General features: G+C 36.7%; 1 protein-coding gene across 1 annotated transcript in view; it reads left to right on the plus strand.

The window, feature by feature from the left end:
• The window catches only part of SLC26A7 (solute carrier family 26 member 7), a 69,256-nt gene that overhangs the window by 18,301 nt on the left and 34,043 nt on the right, over positions 1-16,912 (plus strand). Inside the window, exons 3-5 of the mRNA XM_086609454.1 lie at positions 13-185; positions 8,399-8,563; positions 16,472-16,624. Of these exons, the coding sequence (XP_086465580.1) occupies positions 13-185; positions 8,399-8,563; positions 16,472-16,624 (491 nt within the window). The remainder of the gene's footprint in view (positions 1-12; positions 186-8,398; positions 8,564-16,471; positions 16,625-16,912) is intronic.

Raw genomic sequence — 16,912 nt, forward strand, 5'->3', positions numbered from 1 at the left:
ACTTTTTTATAGGAACTTTTGCTTTAACTTCCTTAATATCTGCCAATGCAGTTGAGCGTCTTGTTCCTTTGGTCAGCACTAATTTTACTGCAAACAATAATTCCGGAGTTTTGGGCCTATCGGAGTTTGAAATGCAGAGGATTGGAGTTGCAACAGCAGTTTCATTTCTAGGAGGAATCATTCAGGTTGGTGGTGAACACATATTCTGTATGCTATCGGTGCATCACATTTGGGACAGCTACAATTTTTGTAATATATTTTTTTTTCACTTCTCTGAGAAAAACTGACCATGGCTCTGGTTCGATGTTCATGAATGATTCAGTTAATGAGTTTTAAGAATTTGCTGTTTTTTTGTTGAGATGCAGTAATTGTCTGCATACATACTCCTAGAGTGTTGCAATATGAAGTAAAACCACATTCAGTCAGCTCTAATATAATATTTGGTTGCTGTTGATGCTTCCTTTCCTTCCCCTTCAGAAAAAAACATGAATCGTCTCCTGGTAAGCACTGACATATTACTGAGGTTCTCTATTGCTCTTGGCTTGAAGAGAAATACTGTACAATATTCAATAATTAAAAACAGTAGGGAAAATATCTTTAAATTCTCTTAAGAGTTCACACACCCATCATTAAAGCTAAATAAATTAGTAAAACAGATGTCTTCAAATGATTCTCCAAAGCTTACTCAAATGATCAGAGGCCTTTTAAATTTATTCTCTTTTCTTATTCTGACCACGAGCACTGAATTCCTTTATCCACTGCCAGTTGCTTAAGTCTTCAAAGAAGGCTTCCCTCTTTCCTTGTAAATATTAAAATGGAATAAATGTTCCAGCACTCAACATTGCAACGCCTCCTGGGTACCTGGCCTCCTGAAACAAACCCAGACCCCTACGCTTGATCCCTTGAATCCCTCTACCATGCAGATAGGATAAACAAAGGAGCCTAGAATGGGATCTCCAGTGACCTGCACACTTTGCAGGAACTGGGGTGTATGCTTATGTTAATCAGCTGGAAATATCAAGCAGCATGGTAATTTCTATTGCGTTTTTTAAATTCTCTTATTGGTTACAGAATTATGACTAGTGGCAGCAGTACGAAAGACAATATACAGAGTAGAGCTGATGCTGATTGTGGCTGGCTGCTGCATGTGTGGCACCAGTGTGTGCAACACAACACTGCATCATGTGCAGGGTGCTTGTAACAGCAGAGTCCTCAGAGCTTGCACAGAGCTCTTCATGTGAGAGTGCTGTGCTCACAGCCTGACAACCTCCTACATCGTCCCAGAGAGGCCAAAATGCCTCAAGCGGGAAGATGGTGTCTGCATTTGATCTAACTTCAGAATCCGATATAGAAATTCTTGGCTTAGCTGCTGCAGAATCCCATTAGGTGTGTAAATCCTCTAGACCTCTTACTCTTTCATTCTGAAAAGTTCTGCTTTTTCATATGCCTTCAACCGCACCAGCTGACGTATCTCAGCCTATGTTCTGTTAAGCCTGACTGGAATGAGAACTAGAAAATCCTTTGCCTGCACCTTCAAAGCAGGTCTGATTGATGGGGTACTGTGCCATGTGCGTGGGCTCCTCTCCCAGGTCAGTAATGTCACTCACATCAGAGTCACACTAATACAGCCGGTGCTTGTAGTGCTGCCGCTAGCCCTTTATGCGAGTTTAATGGTTAGAGACCAGATTAAAATATTTATTTCCTAGAGGAGTGCCTTGAAGCTACTGATGTGTGATATGCAAGTGAAAGTCTCGAGCAAGGCCGTGATTAAACTTTGCTGTCGTCCCAGGTGCTGTTGAGTGCGGGAATCCATGTTTCTCATCATGATTCCAGTCTCCTGACTAACAGCTGCTGCAATTCCTAGATAAGGTGACAGGGCACATCTTACTGATAAAGGAGAGCTAAGTCAGTAACTTCCTTCTACTTATCAGACTAAACTAAAAATTAATTAATAGCCTGGAATAGATGAGGTACTCTGGGACATGAAGAACAATATGATGTATTTTGGGACAGCAGTTTTCTGTTGAGGATATCCTGAAATATAAAGTAGAATCATCAGTGTAGTTGGGATGGTACTTCTTTGGGAAGAGAGCAGACCTGACTTATGATGTCTGCCCATAAAACTGTTTCTTTATACTGAAAAAAAGATAAAAACGTAGTGCTCTAACCAGCCACTAATTACCCAGAAACAACTGATGCTATGACTATTCCATAACTCGGGCAGCTTCTACAGGAGGGATGAAATGTACCTCTCCAAAACAGCTGATTCCTTTTGAGAAAGTGTAGGTAAAGACCTGAACCTCCTGGGCCAGAGAAGTAACTTGATATTAATTTTCCAGTAGCCTGGCTAAGTACTCTAATTAGCAAATAATTTTAAAGAAACAAAGGAAAAGCTTATGAAATAGTAAGTCACAGAGGGAAGGCAAAGGGAAGAGGTGTGTTTTGAGCTGTACTGCTGTTTAGGCTGCTTTGTGTTTTGTGAAGACCCCAAGTGTGCATTTGTGTGTGAGGCAAGCTCTGAGCAGGTTCTGTGAATCCCAGTGCCATCAAGACATGAAATAAGTTTGAACTGGTTTCTGATCACCAGGAGCTTATAAGATTTGAAATTTGAGGCTTAGCTGCCTAAATTTTTTCAGGTATTAATTTCAGATTCCTGAGTGCTCATAAAAGCGGGAAGATATTTAATTATCTTAAGAGGTATCCTGATGAAGATAACACAGTATTAAAAGAGAAAAAAAGTAACATAAAATAAAAACTGTAATTACCAAAAAGCTTTTAATATAATGCATTCACAGAGGCTATTTCCTTTTAAAAGCAGAATGGAAAGTACAATGCAGATTTTTTCTTATGTTTATGTAACTGCTACTGTAGAAAGATAAGCAGGGCATGGAAAGCTAATCAAGTTAACGGACTTATTCCCTGATATTAAGTACCTTAGCGGTATTGATGGGGAGAAGAAGTGACAGAACATAATAGATACTTGTGGGATGATTTTGTAATCAGAATTGGATGATGCTTTTACAGCTCATCCTCAAATAAAAGCTTTAGGTATTTTTTTTTTCTATTAGTACATTATATGTGAAAGAATGCTTTCATAAACATATGTGTCTATCAGAAACCTCAACATACTAAAGTGGAATTCAACATTAAATAAATAAATAGAGGAAAGCTACTTGCAGATCAGAGAGAGAAAAAAAAAGTAATTTTATCCTAGAAAAATGTTGTATTCTCTTAACAACCACAGTGCTACAAACTTCAGTTGTGTTACTCTTCTGTAAATGAGAAATGGCTCGTTATTGCATTCCAGCCTTCTACATTTTTACTGGTAAATTTTTCAGCTACCATATTTTAAAAACTTATATATAATTAGTTGGTGATGTACAGTATTGGAAAGAAAAAATATTTCTGATTATGTAGAAAAACAAATTTACATGGTCTATTATCACTTTGCCTAGTAATGAAGGAGAACATTTTAAGATGAAGCGTGTGTTTGTAAATCTTATATTCTCGTCCAAAGCTTGTTTCTCTGTGGGGAAAAAATATGCTGCACTATTCTATGTTATACACAGTTAATGAAGTACAAACATGAGTCTTCATCATACAGTGATAATTAGGAAAAGAGTTCATTTTCTTTCACAGTAGAAATAACTTCTTGCAGGATCATATTGTGTATCTTGAAAAGGACAACTAGGCTGAATGGGAGTCCTGGTTCTAACAATTACGGTACAGTATGATATGTGTTAGTCCAGAAAGAACACAGACAGAAGACTTTATCAAGTCCTGGAACTCACTCCACACACCCTCGGAAGCTACCAAACACTCTTAAGACACACACAAACTCAAAAGACTAAAAGCTCTCAATTATAATGTCTATTGAAATAGCGCGAAAAGAGTTTAAGTTGGTGACTAAGTCAAGCTGAACTGTCCATGTCTGACTGTTGTCTCCAGACAGTCCATGGATGTCTTCACTTTTCAACCTTTGATACTGAGATAACCAATACAACATACTAAATGGGAAACTCACAGCCTGTACTGTTTCCTTGCAAGAGGTATTGCCTGTGGCTGACCTTGTCCTTTTAGTCCGTGTAGCAAATGATCAGAAAGAGTACCACCACTTTCTGTCAGTCTAACAGTGAAAAAACAGCTGTACTTTCCAGAACGTGGAGTTTTGAGGGGTTTAAAATTTGTTCTCTAAAACTGAATCACGCAGCAGGTAACATGATATCAGCCTTTCAATTACTGTGAGCAAAATGTTTGAGAATAGTGATTTCCAAAGTGACTGTTATGTGATAAAATTTTTTACTGGCCATAAAGTTAGATTGACTACACAGTGAGAGTGGAATTTAACGATAATACATGGAGTGCGTTGTCATGGGAAGAAAGCATTGAAAGTGGACAAGAACCAAAGGGCTTGAATTAATGAAATTGAGGGATTTGCTTTTTGCAATTACTCGTTTCTTTTCTCCTGGCTAAATCCCCTTCTTCTACTTGTCAGGGTAAAAGGACAGTTGCAAGAAAAGGTTTCTTTGCATTATCTTTCTTCCATTCTTCATTTTATTTTTCTTTTTTTTTCCTATATTTTTTTTTAGAGATCCCACCTTACACCACTTCTGTCTAATCACTTGGTTTTATAATTTGTTTCCATGACCTTTTCTCTCGTACTGTGCGTTAACTCAAGGCTGCTTTCCCTCACTTTCTCCCTCTTTCCCTCATTTTCCCTCAATTTCTCCCTCAAATTCTCTTGAGATGAATTTTGAAAAGCAAAATTCATCTCAAGAAATTTACTTCTTAATGAGCCTTTTAACATAGTGTGATGAACTGAAAAAGCTGCACAAAAAACTGTAGCCACACACCTTTCAAACCGTTTTTGTTACTGTGATTGTTCTCTCTCTGAAATATTCCTTCCACTCCTAGGAACTAAATTTGAAAAATGAAAAATTCTGGTGGCAATCCTAAAATATGTGAAAATTCTGTTCCTTTTACAGTTTAAGAAAAGCCCAGTACTAGTACAAATAATGAAAAGAGAAAGCTATTTACCTTTAGCAATTTTTTTTGTATATTATGTTTTTACTGTTCTGACACTTCCTTGTTAGTTTTCCCTGTAGTTTTTCTGAATCAAGAAGGAAGAAAAATCATACAATAGATCAGAAAATAAGATGGGAAACCTACATCATGACCACAGCAAAGATAAAGGTTTAGAAGTATTAGGTTTAGTATTTAAAATATTAGAAATTTCTTTAAGAATATTGAACTTTCTACATTTTGGTTATTGCTTAGTGGGTGAAAGATTTTATGACATAACACAATGCGATGTAATTGTGTGCTTTCAACTCAGCTTAGTTTCAAATGGTGTTTATGCAAAAAGCATTGGCAACCAAGCTGTGAGCTGCACAGTTTAACTGGAGAGTTGATCTGGGCCCGTAGAAATGCTAAAAGTATCAGAATATCTGTCAAGAAAACTCACATGCAACTAGGTGTGAGAAGCTTGTTTCAAAATAACTTTTTGCCCTCTCTTCGTCTAAGCAGTTTCTGTACATTAGTCAAGTTGCAAGGGCAGCAGGATTTCCCAAACGAGTTTTTGCTGAAAATTGCACCTGCCTCCCTGAATATTTTCTGTTCTTGTTTTTTCATTGTTAGATCTTTGCCATGGAAGTTACATGGGTGCACATTATATTTATTTAACTATAATGTCAATAAGGTGTAGAAGGTACATAATGATGAAGCATTGCTGTTGTTCCTGGAAGTCCTGAGCTACCTTCTGAAGTAAGAGATGGGGGACCAGCGTAGGCCGCTGCTTGTTTAACTGAGTGACTACAGAAATTGTCTTCCTGAAACCATGCTCATGATTTGGATGTATTTTACATAACCCATGTTTATAAACTAATAATAAAAAGTATGTTTGAAATGTGACCTTTTATTTATTACCTCTGAAGGGGGGTTATATCCCCCTAACATGCTGAAGATTTAAAGTAAAAAAATTAAAGTTTTTTAAAAAAAAGTATGAGAATGATACTGGAATTTCTACATTCTGCAATCATGACACCATTTCCCTCTAATTCACCGTAGTAACTTTCTCTGAAATGGTAATATTAACTAGTGTTTCTCCATAATATTATACACTTCACAGAATTATCTCTATGGTTTTGAATCCACAGTTAAGTAAACATCCATCTCATTCTCTGGAAACTGAGCTATTACATAGAAATTTTACATCCATACAATACAAACTGATGTTAGAAAACAAACAAAAATTCACTAGGGAAGGGAGAATTTGTTTCTTATTGAACTTCGCTACTGTGAACATTGTTTTAAATATATGAATAGGCACACCGCTATAACAAACAGCTAAACAAGATACCCCAAGTTAGTAATTATCGATTTTAGGCCTGACTGACTAAATTACTACTCACTGAGAGTATAACAGTAATTATCATTATTGGGGTCTAATCTTGAATGGCAGTCAATGTTCTGATTGCTCATAGTACAGAGCCGTTTACATGCTATTAGTGGAAAATAGAAAAAAAAATCTCAGATTTAATCTCTCAAATGGTAGAGGAAATTGCTCACTAGAGGTTTTTCTGGTAAATTAAAAACCACTCACTTTGGTATTTTTGTTTCTTTTGTGCTATTATACCTGTAGCTCAATGCATACAGGTGAAATCTGTGGTGATGAAGAAAAAGATATTCAGGCATAAATAATGATAGTATTTGAAAATTATTCTTTTAACTTCAGAACAAAACAAAATAAAGCAAAGCAGAGGATACTGTGATATATTCCAAAAGGATTATTTTTATTATGGTAAACACAAAATAATCCTCTTAGAACGTATTGTAACAAACAACTCTGTGCCAAAAACATGTAATTTTCCGGCAGAAGAACAGCAAATGCAAAAGATTATAGAAGTAAGAAACTGCTTTTTTAGCTAATGAATCTGAAGAGCTCATTGTAAGGGGAGATGATTTAAAGGTAACTTAATATGGATCAGAGAAAGATTAAGTGTTATGGTAACCACAGTAGAGCATCTGTGGGTATGTAACAACCTTGTTAGAAGAATTAAGAGCTGTCAAATCTCATTTTCCAGAGGAAAAGAGTGATTGCAGTCTGGGATAAGGAGAGAAAACACAGTAGTACTTTGGGTATTTGTTCTATATTCTTACCAAGTATCTACAATAGTTGTAGATTCAGCTGTAGTCCAGATTTCTGGATTAGAGAGAATATTATTCTTTCATTACATGCCTGTACTCTGAAATAACTTCTGTAAAAATTGCAACAAACCTGAAATAATCTTAAAGCTGAAATATAGCTGAGCCAAAGACAACTCATTTTTCTAACAGAGAAATCCAGTTTGTATATAGGATTGTGTTTATGAAATTGAATGTTGAATTTTTCTTCCTGTTTTGAATTTTGTGATACAGATATTCTACTTTAAGTTTGTTCAAGTATTTCTCAAATGCACAGGAAGCAGATTTTAAAGATCTTTAAAATAGTTTACTTTTACTCTAAATTTATGAAGTTTGTTCATACAAACCACAAAACTATTATATAAACATTCTTGTTTCTCTGTAAAGAAGATATGCATTTTTATATCCTCCATCATCTGAAACTTCTGTCACTCCCTTACCTGAACACCTGCAAAACCAGAAACCTCAACTTACAAAGCTGATGTAACCAGAGGTAATGGACTGGCCATGCTTGATGTATTTGATATTATGACACTGTAGCATGAGAGCACCAAGTATCATGGTTTGTTAAACCATATGCATAGGGTCAGTGGGATGTCAGGAGGATAAGGGTCTGCTGTCAATCAGTTGTGTGACTGCGTGGGAGGGAAAACTGATGGCACAGCAGCCTAGGGTGGGGCAGGGCTCCGCGAGATGATGGGAATTTCACCATGAGACTCATCTCTGTGGTTTTAGCACCTCATAAGTTTGCTGGCTGTTTAAATTACTAACGTTGAGAATCCTGATATCATCAAGTCGGCAATTGATAAGGTGGACCAAGATACAACCCTTTGCCTACTCAGGCTGAATATCAGCGGAGTAGGAATGAGTCTTGGCACCACCCTCACCTTTTCAGTTGCTTTACTTTGCGTCACTGTGTTGAGTTCCTATTTTTCTAGTGTTTATTGTGCTCACGTATTTGAGCGAGAGAGAATAATAAGCATTGCATGAAGCCAGTTTCTCTGAGTCTGCTTTTGTTACTAAACTAATGTTAGAGTCTGGTAAACCAGTGATGTGAATAAGGCAATGCAGGTAAACCCAACTAGAGTCATCCTTCTGCTTTTCATCTTTATTTCATTTATCTTACAGTTTATTAAAAGGGCCCTGGCTCATTGTCCTATCACGAGGAGACTGCATTTTATTATAATTGCTGACGCACATACCTTTGCCTTTTTAGGTAGCAATGTTTATGCTGCAGTTGGGCAGTGCCACTTTCTTGTTAACAGAACCAGTGATAAGCGCAATGACAACAGGAGCAGCTACACATGTTGTGACTTCACAAGTGAAGTATCTGCTGGGAATGAAAATACCATATATATCAGGACCACTGGGATTTTTTCGTGTGAGTTCAGTAAAAGAGATGGGTTATTCCATTAGCTAACATTTTCTTCGATAACTGTGCTATTTGGCTGTATCTAAGTGTAAGGAATTTGCTATGCATGTGTGTGAATTAACAGAAGATGTAATACCAAAACCTTCATCTTTCTAGATCTGTTTGTAAGAACAGATTAGGAAAACTTGATGAAGAATTAGCAGGAATGGGTCTTCTTTTGAAAGGATACACTAATCAATTTAAAAAATGTGTTTTAGAGCATCAATAATTCCATTCATTAGACTGAGCAATTACACATTTGTAAAGGGAGGGTTAACTCTTTCTGGATCAGCATGTGGGAAGAACACATTGTGATACATTCCAAACGTAATTCTAACTATCCATTCTTAATATTTTGCTGAATGAAATCTGAGCATCATTATGATAAAAGGAACATGACCCATGATTTGTGAATGTCCTATGCAAAAATTACCCTGGATGTGTTACTTACTGCTTTATGTCATGATATTACTTTTCTATCAACACAGCAAGTGTATAGCTTTAAGGTAATTTTTGTAAAATGCATACAGCCTTTCACATAGGATCATGGTTACTCCCTTTGGAAAGTAAATATTGTTTACTGAAACCTTAAAGGGTAAAGTTATACGACCTTATTGCATAAAAGAGATGAGAACACATTCTTTAAGGTAACTTATTCCAGGAAACCCTATGTTTAGATGTTGTGAGCATAATCTCTTGACAGAAGCATTAGTAGTATTACAATAGTATCTGTCAAAATGATATTTTGCTCATAAGAAAACTTTAGTTACTTGCTGAGATGTTATTTACATTGCACATATCAATTGATGAACTGATTACCAGATCAAGTGAGGCTTCATCTAGTCAGTCACTAAATTAGGACACTTTATTTAAAAAAACTGACCATATTTTCTTGCACTGCTCTGCTCTTTATTTTCTCCTATTACTTTGAGAAATTTGTTAATTCAAACTCTGTGATAAGAAGATGTTGTTTTTTAGAATGTTATTTCATAGTATTTTATAAATTTGTTAATGTTTCATACGGATAATACATTGGTAAGTTTTTTACAGGATCAATTTATTACTGAGAATTAGGAGCACGTAATAAAAACAGGTAATTTATCTTGTAAGTACATAACTAAAAATGTCATAGACATTTTTATGAAGAGTCAGTTGGCCCGTGAGACTATTACAAATAATTCATCATATATTAAAATATTTTCTAATTCTTTAAAAACCTTTTCATAAATACTTCTTAATATAAAATGTGATTAGCTTCTTTTTCATGGTGTTTCCATGGAGACTATACTTACATGTAGGAATATTGTCATCTTGTAGAGACGACTGGTGTTAAGTACCACAGCCAAGACATAATCAAAATATACATTATGAACAATAATAAAGAACAGCAGTGATATGAAGAAATATTTCCACATTGGTGTGCTGATGATATAATAAATGAGGTCATTCAAATGCTTTGAAAGAAATATATTCCCTTACCCCTTGTATTTTTTAATGTGTCTGAAACAAGTTCTTTGCCCTTCACTTCACTTTTGAAATCAAACGCCTTTGAACATTTTCCAGATAAATTTTTTCCTGATATTTTTCAGGTTCTGAGTGGCTCTGTAGAATTGTGTGAAAGCAAATGAACAAACAAAAACCCCTCTGTACAACTTGAAAGAACACTAAAAATGTCTCCATATTTAAAAGGGACAATTTTACCATATAAGTAATTTAAAAGGCTTCTGGTACCTCTTCAGACTTATGGGTTGCCTTAGAAGGTCCAGTATCTCAGTCAGAAGCACCAGATTTAGATATTGACAAACTTTTTTTTGTGTTGGTAGTTTTATATGAAAATTATATTAATTAGATATAAGTTAGTGTGCACAAGTAACTAGACAGTGAAAGACAAATTTGGCATCTTTCCCCAGACATGTGCTTTACTCCAAATTCTTGAAACAGAAAGACTGGTATTTTTGCTTACATTTTTTTAATTTCTCCACTCTAAAACACCTCCCACTCACAAAGCTGATTGCTTTGCCTCAGGCAGCCTTTGGGTTGGCAAAGGAAGAATAAGAATGTTTAATAAAGTGTGATAGAAGAGTTGAAAGTAAAGCAAGCCAGTGAAATGGATTTTTTTATAGCAAGTGAGATCATGATTAAATATGTAAAAATGGGCTTTGTATATGGAGAACAAATCTACTACACTGGCATTGAGCCTATGGGATTTTTGTGTTTACACATAGTTTATGTCATTTATTAAATTTCGTTTTTCCTGTACATAGAATCATAGAATCGTTAGGGCTGGAAGGGACCTTCAAAGGTCATCTAGTCCAACCCCCCTGCAACAAACAGGGATATCTCCAACTAGATCAGGTTGCTCAGGGCCTCATCCAACCGGGCCTTGAACGTCTCCAGGGATGGAGCATCCACCACCTCTCTGGGCAACCTGTTCCAGTGTTCTACAACTCTCATGGTAAAAAAATTTTTTCCTAATATCCAACCTGAATCTACCTCCCTCTATTTTAAAACCATTACCCCTTGTCCTATCACAACAGGCCCTCCTGAACAGCCTCTCCCCATCTTTCTTGTAGGCCCCCTTGAGGTACTGGAAGACCGCTATAAGGTCACCCTGGAGCCTCCTCTTCTCCAGGCTGAACAGCCCCAACTCTTTCAGCCTGTCCTCATAGGAAAGGTGCTCCAGCCCTCTTATCATCTTCGTGGCCCTCCTCTGGACCCTCTCCAACTGGTCCATGTCCTTCTTATGTTGGGGACTCCAGAACTGGACGCAATACTCCAAGTGAGGTCTCACGAGGGCAGAGTAGAGGGGGAGAATCACCTCCCTTGACCTGCTGGCCACGCTCCTCTTGATGCAGCCCAGGACGCGGTTGGCCTTCTGGGCCGCAAGAGCACATTGCCGGCTCATATTGAGCTTCTCATCCACCAGTACTCCCAAGTCCTTCTCCTCAGGGCTGCTCTCGATCCATTCTCTGCCCAGTCTGTATTTGTGCCTGGGATTGCCATGACCCAGATGTAGGACCTTGCACTTGGCCTGGTTAAACTTCACGAGGTTGGTACGGGCCCACCTCTCCAGCCTGTCAAGGTCCCTCTGGATGGCATCCCTCCCTTCCAGCGTGTCGACGGCACCACACAGCTTGGTGTCGTCGGCGAACTTGCTGAGGGTGCACTCCATGCCACTGTCCACGTCACCGACAAAGATGTTGAAGAGGGCCGGGCCCAACACGGACCCCTGAGGGACGCCACTCGTGAAGTTTACATAGTTTGTAACGCTGCAGTAGAGCTGCACATTGCAGCATCAATTGTTATGTTACAAATGAGAAAGTCAAGCTGAAGGTGAAGAAGAAAAATAGTGAGGAAAGAATACATACAAAGTCTAATTTTTTACAAGGGACACAAGAAAACTGTCATCAAGTTTTAGGTAGTATCCAAAAACAGAAAAATATGTCTATATTTGCCTTCTATCTATGCATAGATATATTTATCCTTCCACAGGTTTCTGAGAAATTTCAGCACCGCAAAATAAACTTCTGCAACGTAACAAACCTACTTTGCAAAGAGGCACCTTTGTGGTTGTGTTGGAAGTTTGTCGAAAAAATCCTTGTGATTGTGCTGCAACTAGCTGAAAAAACCTTCATGTTCCTGCTACCAGTCCTTTTTTCCCTCTTTTTCCCCAGTTTGTTCCCTATATAGTGCAAAATAGTTGCCTGTACATTTTTCCCACAGTGTGTTATATTTGTCTAGCAAACATCAGAATGAAACATTTTTGAAAATGCAAGGAGACCATGTACTGTCAAGCTGTATTAAATATTTTAACCCATATGTTCCTTTAGTTATTTTGTTTGCTTCGGTGTCTATACTAATTTTAAAAACTAATCTTTTGGGTTTTTATGTATACATTAAAAAAAACACCTCAGAGGATTTCATTACTACATCAGAATACATGTTCTTTCTAGAATACAAACCATTACAATGTTCATTATTACCCTATGAATGTATGTGGAAAATATAGTGGAATTCAAAGTCATGAATTTCCCATGAGAACAGAGACATTCAATGTCTCTATATGTGCGTGTGCAAAGTTAGAATATTACTTTTTTCACTTATGTGCAAATTTATATCGGTTGCCAACATGTTCACTGATTCCTCATAATATTTCCAGATCATTTCTATTAAAAATCTTCACATGAAACTAGCAATAACAATAAAAAACAAGGGGCAAACAGCGCAATTCATATATTATTGCTGTATTTTAAAATGTTGTTAATTACATGATGACACAAAAAATTTCCTCATACACTGCACTATCAAACTAAGTTCTACTACAGTATTTCTAAATTATTTCATTAAGTACATCATCAAAATGTATAAAATGCTGAATTCACAATGGTTTGTGACAAAAGCATTTATAAATATTTCTTTGAAATCAGATGTCAGTGCTATTACAAGCTTGAGCTTTAGGTGCTTATATTGAGGATTTACACTTTGGATGAGTGCAGGAACTGACTGGACAGTATAATGTGTGAACTGTATAGCACAGAGAGATAGCTATAGTATATGTTAACCACATTCTCTTAAGAGCCACATGATTTTTTTTTCTTGAAGAGCCTGTGAGTGGTTTATTAAATGGTCTCCTGGCTTTGCTGGTCACATAATGAAATGAGTGTTTTTAAGTTTTCAGAGAAGGTTTACACAGGAACAGAGTAGTCAGTGGAAGCTCTTTAGTCTGCCATAGTAATTGATTTAATATTTATGTATTACCACCAGAACTGTTTCAGTGTAGTACAGACACTTTGGGAATAGGGCTGTTGGTGCTACAGAATTTGTATGAGCTACAAAACATTGGTAATCCCATGCTTTTTCATTTATTGGCTGATGTAGACTACATAGTGAAGGGTACAATTTGAAAAGAAACACCAAAGAGTATGCTAGGAAGTTCATATAAAGCGTTTGTTGTGAAATCTGAAAAAGCTGTGATAAAGGTCTACAAAAGTCAGTTACATATTTTAAAAATTAAACGGAAGTTTCATTTATAGTCAATTTGTAAAGAAAGACAGAAATTCTGAAAGCTTAAGCATACTTCTTTGTAATCTTTCATTAAAATTATATTTATTAACCCAATCTTATGTCTCACTTTGTCTGGGAAAATAAATTAAATGCCATAAACACAAGTAACTAACTGACACTTCAACAGACACCGTTCATTTCAAAACAAGCCCACATCTCTTCGACTTTGACAATTAGGAATCAATTTCTTCCCTTTTCTTATCACTTCACCTTAGATTTAGCCTTTGGTGAATTTGTGGACACAGTTTGCAATACAGTTTTCCAGATTGCCTCTTTTTGTCCTAATTAATCACAGCTTCTGCTTGCGCACTGAGCCAAGTCCTGTGCTCTCTTGAAAATGCATTCTTGGAAAATGATGGGTACAGAGACTAGTCCCAAGCCACTCAAGACACAGTCTGCATATTGTCTGATTACAGCTGGGCAATACGTGGTTAAAAACTGTGGTTTGGATACCGTTCTTCAGATTTATGACATACATAAATCATATTATTTAACAAGTTGATTTTAAAATGTTTCCCTAGGTTCTGAGAAATGTTTGTGCTGGATTATGCTGTGCATCCTAAATCAAAAGTCCAAGGGCTAAATTTCAAAGGACTGGGCTAAATTTTCCTCTTTGTGAGCAAAACGAACATCATCTCTTCAAGGAGTGACAGAATCAAAACAGTGGGCAAAAAATTTACCATCATATTGACCGCCTTTCTGCTAGAATAGGGTTCTTTCCTAAGATAATTTTTCTAGTACTTTTTCCTGTCCAATATGAATATATATATTTAAGCTCCAAACTGTTCAACCTTGTTAGTATTATACATCTATTTGAGAATAGGTTCTCTGAGGCAGAAAATGATTAATCTTTATTTTGAGAAAACTACAAGTGTCAATTTTCATTTATTTTGGTGATCTTCTTAGTTGTTGCCAGAGAAAACACTTTTAAAAAAATATTATTATTTTAAGCCTCAGTTGCTTGATTTTATTATCCTTAAAGTTGTGGTTTAAAAAGAAGTTACTTGTGATGCGGTCTAAATCTACATTCTAGATTGTAACTTCTGTTCTCTCTATGGTTTACATTTCAGGCTACACTATAGATCCCAGAATATAAACACAGAATTCAAGGGACTGAGCCTACCTTGTTGTATATTTTTCCCCTGCAGCATTAGTAAGCATGTGTATTATTACATCCATTTTCATGCCTCTTTGCTTCTCCATGCAATAGACTATTGCTTTTATTCATGAGGCCTGAAAATAACTTGTGATAGGGATCTTATTATTTCTTTGTTTATCGGAAGAGAAGTTGCCTCTAACTTTCTTCAGTCCTTCTTACCATTCTGGTAAGCTTGTACATTTTTTCATTACTGCCTGTTAATCTGTTATCATACTGATTTATGCCTCATTTTCTGGACTCTCAAATTCAGAGTAGAACTGAAATTACAGTTCACTGTGTTTTTGCCAGTGTAAAGACAACATTCTTCTGAATGTTGCTTACAACGCTGTATTCATCATCAGAGATCCCTGTTACTCATCACCATTGCTCATTCTATTCCTATTCCATATTTCTATTTCATATGTTCCTTACATTCAGCACCATATTTCCTTTCTTCCTCATAGACCCAACTATATTTTTCTAACCATGTTTCATGCATGTTGCACCACACCTTAACCTTTGAAAAGCTGAGCGCCTCCCATTTGCAGCTCCATATGGCTCTCCTTTAGTCTCCTCTTTCTCTCTTAACACTGCAGTCTACCTCTTGCTTGCAGCGATGTAGCCATTCCCCAACATCTCAGGGCCTGCTGCAGCAGGACCTTGAACCTCGTGGTCCAGCGTGTCCCACCCTCACACCCTTGCACCTGCAATTCCTGTACCTTGCCATGGAGAGTTTCCCCTGGAAAGTACTTGCCACTGGTGTGTGAATCACCTCTTCTTTCCCTACCATCTTTTTCCCTCTTGTTTTGCAGCTTTTAACTTGTAAGTTTATGCGAAGGAAAGAAACAGGGATTAGTAGACAACACTAATACAATATTTATTGTTTAAATAGCTAGTAACATAGGCACACAGAGTGTGACAGCTAATTAGTGTGTGCAGCATCTGGACCTGATCAAAGCATGCTCCATGGAGCACTGTTTGTACAATGGGCAAGAGCAACCCAAAGAGACTGAGTGTGCCCTGCTGAAGTTATACAGTTACTCTGGAAAAATATTTGAGTGGACCCCGTCATGCACTGGAAAGGATGCCCTGAAGAAGACGCACATCTAGGAAGATTCCTGTTACTTCTCTTCCCATCCAGCCACTAATGTATTTTTCTTTCTTTTTTTATTCTTCCTGTCTCTTTTTCTTTCCTCCTGTCTTTTAAAATTCTTCCTCAGAAGTAACTTCTAGTGTTAGAGTTGATGGATGTTATGAGCTAAGGACACTGAAAATAAATCTTTGTACATGTAAGCATCTCTCAACATTTTTGTGCAATGCTCATTTATCTCACTGAATTTAATGAGACTGAATAAGAAAAGGACACATATCACATTTACTGGAATTTTCTTGCTTGCTTCTACCAATATAAATTTGTAACTACACATATATATATATTCACTGATTTTTTTTGAGTTTTCCAAAACCCATAGTATTTTAGCAATAATAAATTGGTGATTTTCTTCCTTGCAAAATCTTAAGTGAAAGCCAGCTTGTCGGATAACTCAGTTCCTGCAGTATTGATTCAACTTTCAGGGATACTTTGAGTTTTCTGAATATGTGTAGAATATGCCATAAATCATGACCTAGAATGATGTATTTTTTGATCTGTCATTTTTATTTGTCGTTCACTGTAGATTTATGCCTACATATTTGAGAATATTGGATCAGTTCAGTTGGAGGCTTTACTTCTCTCCTTGCTGAGCATTGTCGTTCTTGTTCTTGTTAAAGAACTGAATGAGAAATTTCAGAGAAATGTTAAAGTTGTTCTTCCCATTGATCTAGTTTTGGTAAGTACAAAATCAAACATCAAACTTTCTGCTTTGCAGAGCTTTCAGTGGTACAACTAATCTGCTGCAGTTTACTGTGTTGTCTATAGCTACTCACAGCCACACCTGCTGCTTATTAAATGGATAACTAATTTTCATGGCTGCATGTTAAATGTAAGAACAGGAAACAGTCCGGCTAAATAATCAAGAAAGAAGTGACATACATTCCCAAACTGTATAATATTTTTCATGTGTTTACTACTTTTTACATAATCACAAGAACATGATGTCTAGAACATTGAAGCGTAA

This window comes from Tauraco erythrolophus, chromosome 3 (assembly GCF_009769465.1).
Source record: "Tauraco erythrolophus isolate bTauEry1 chromosome 3, bTauEry1.pri, whole genome shotgun sequence".
Lineage (NCBI taxonomy): Eukaryota > Metazoa > Chordata > Aves > Musophagiformes > Musophagidae > Tauraco > Tauraco erythrolophus.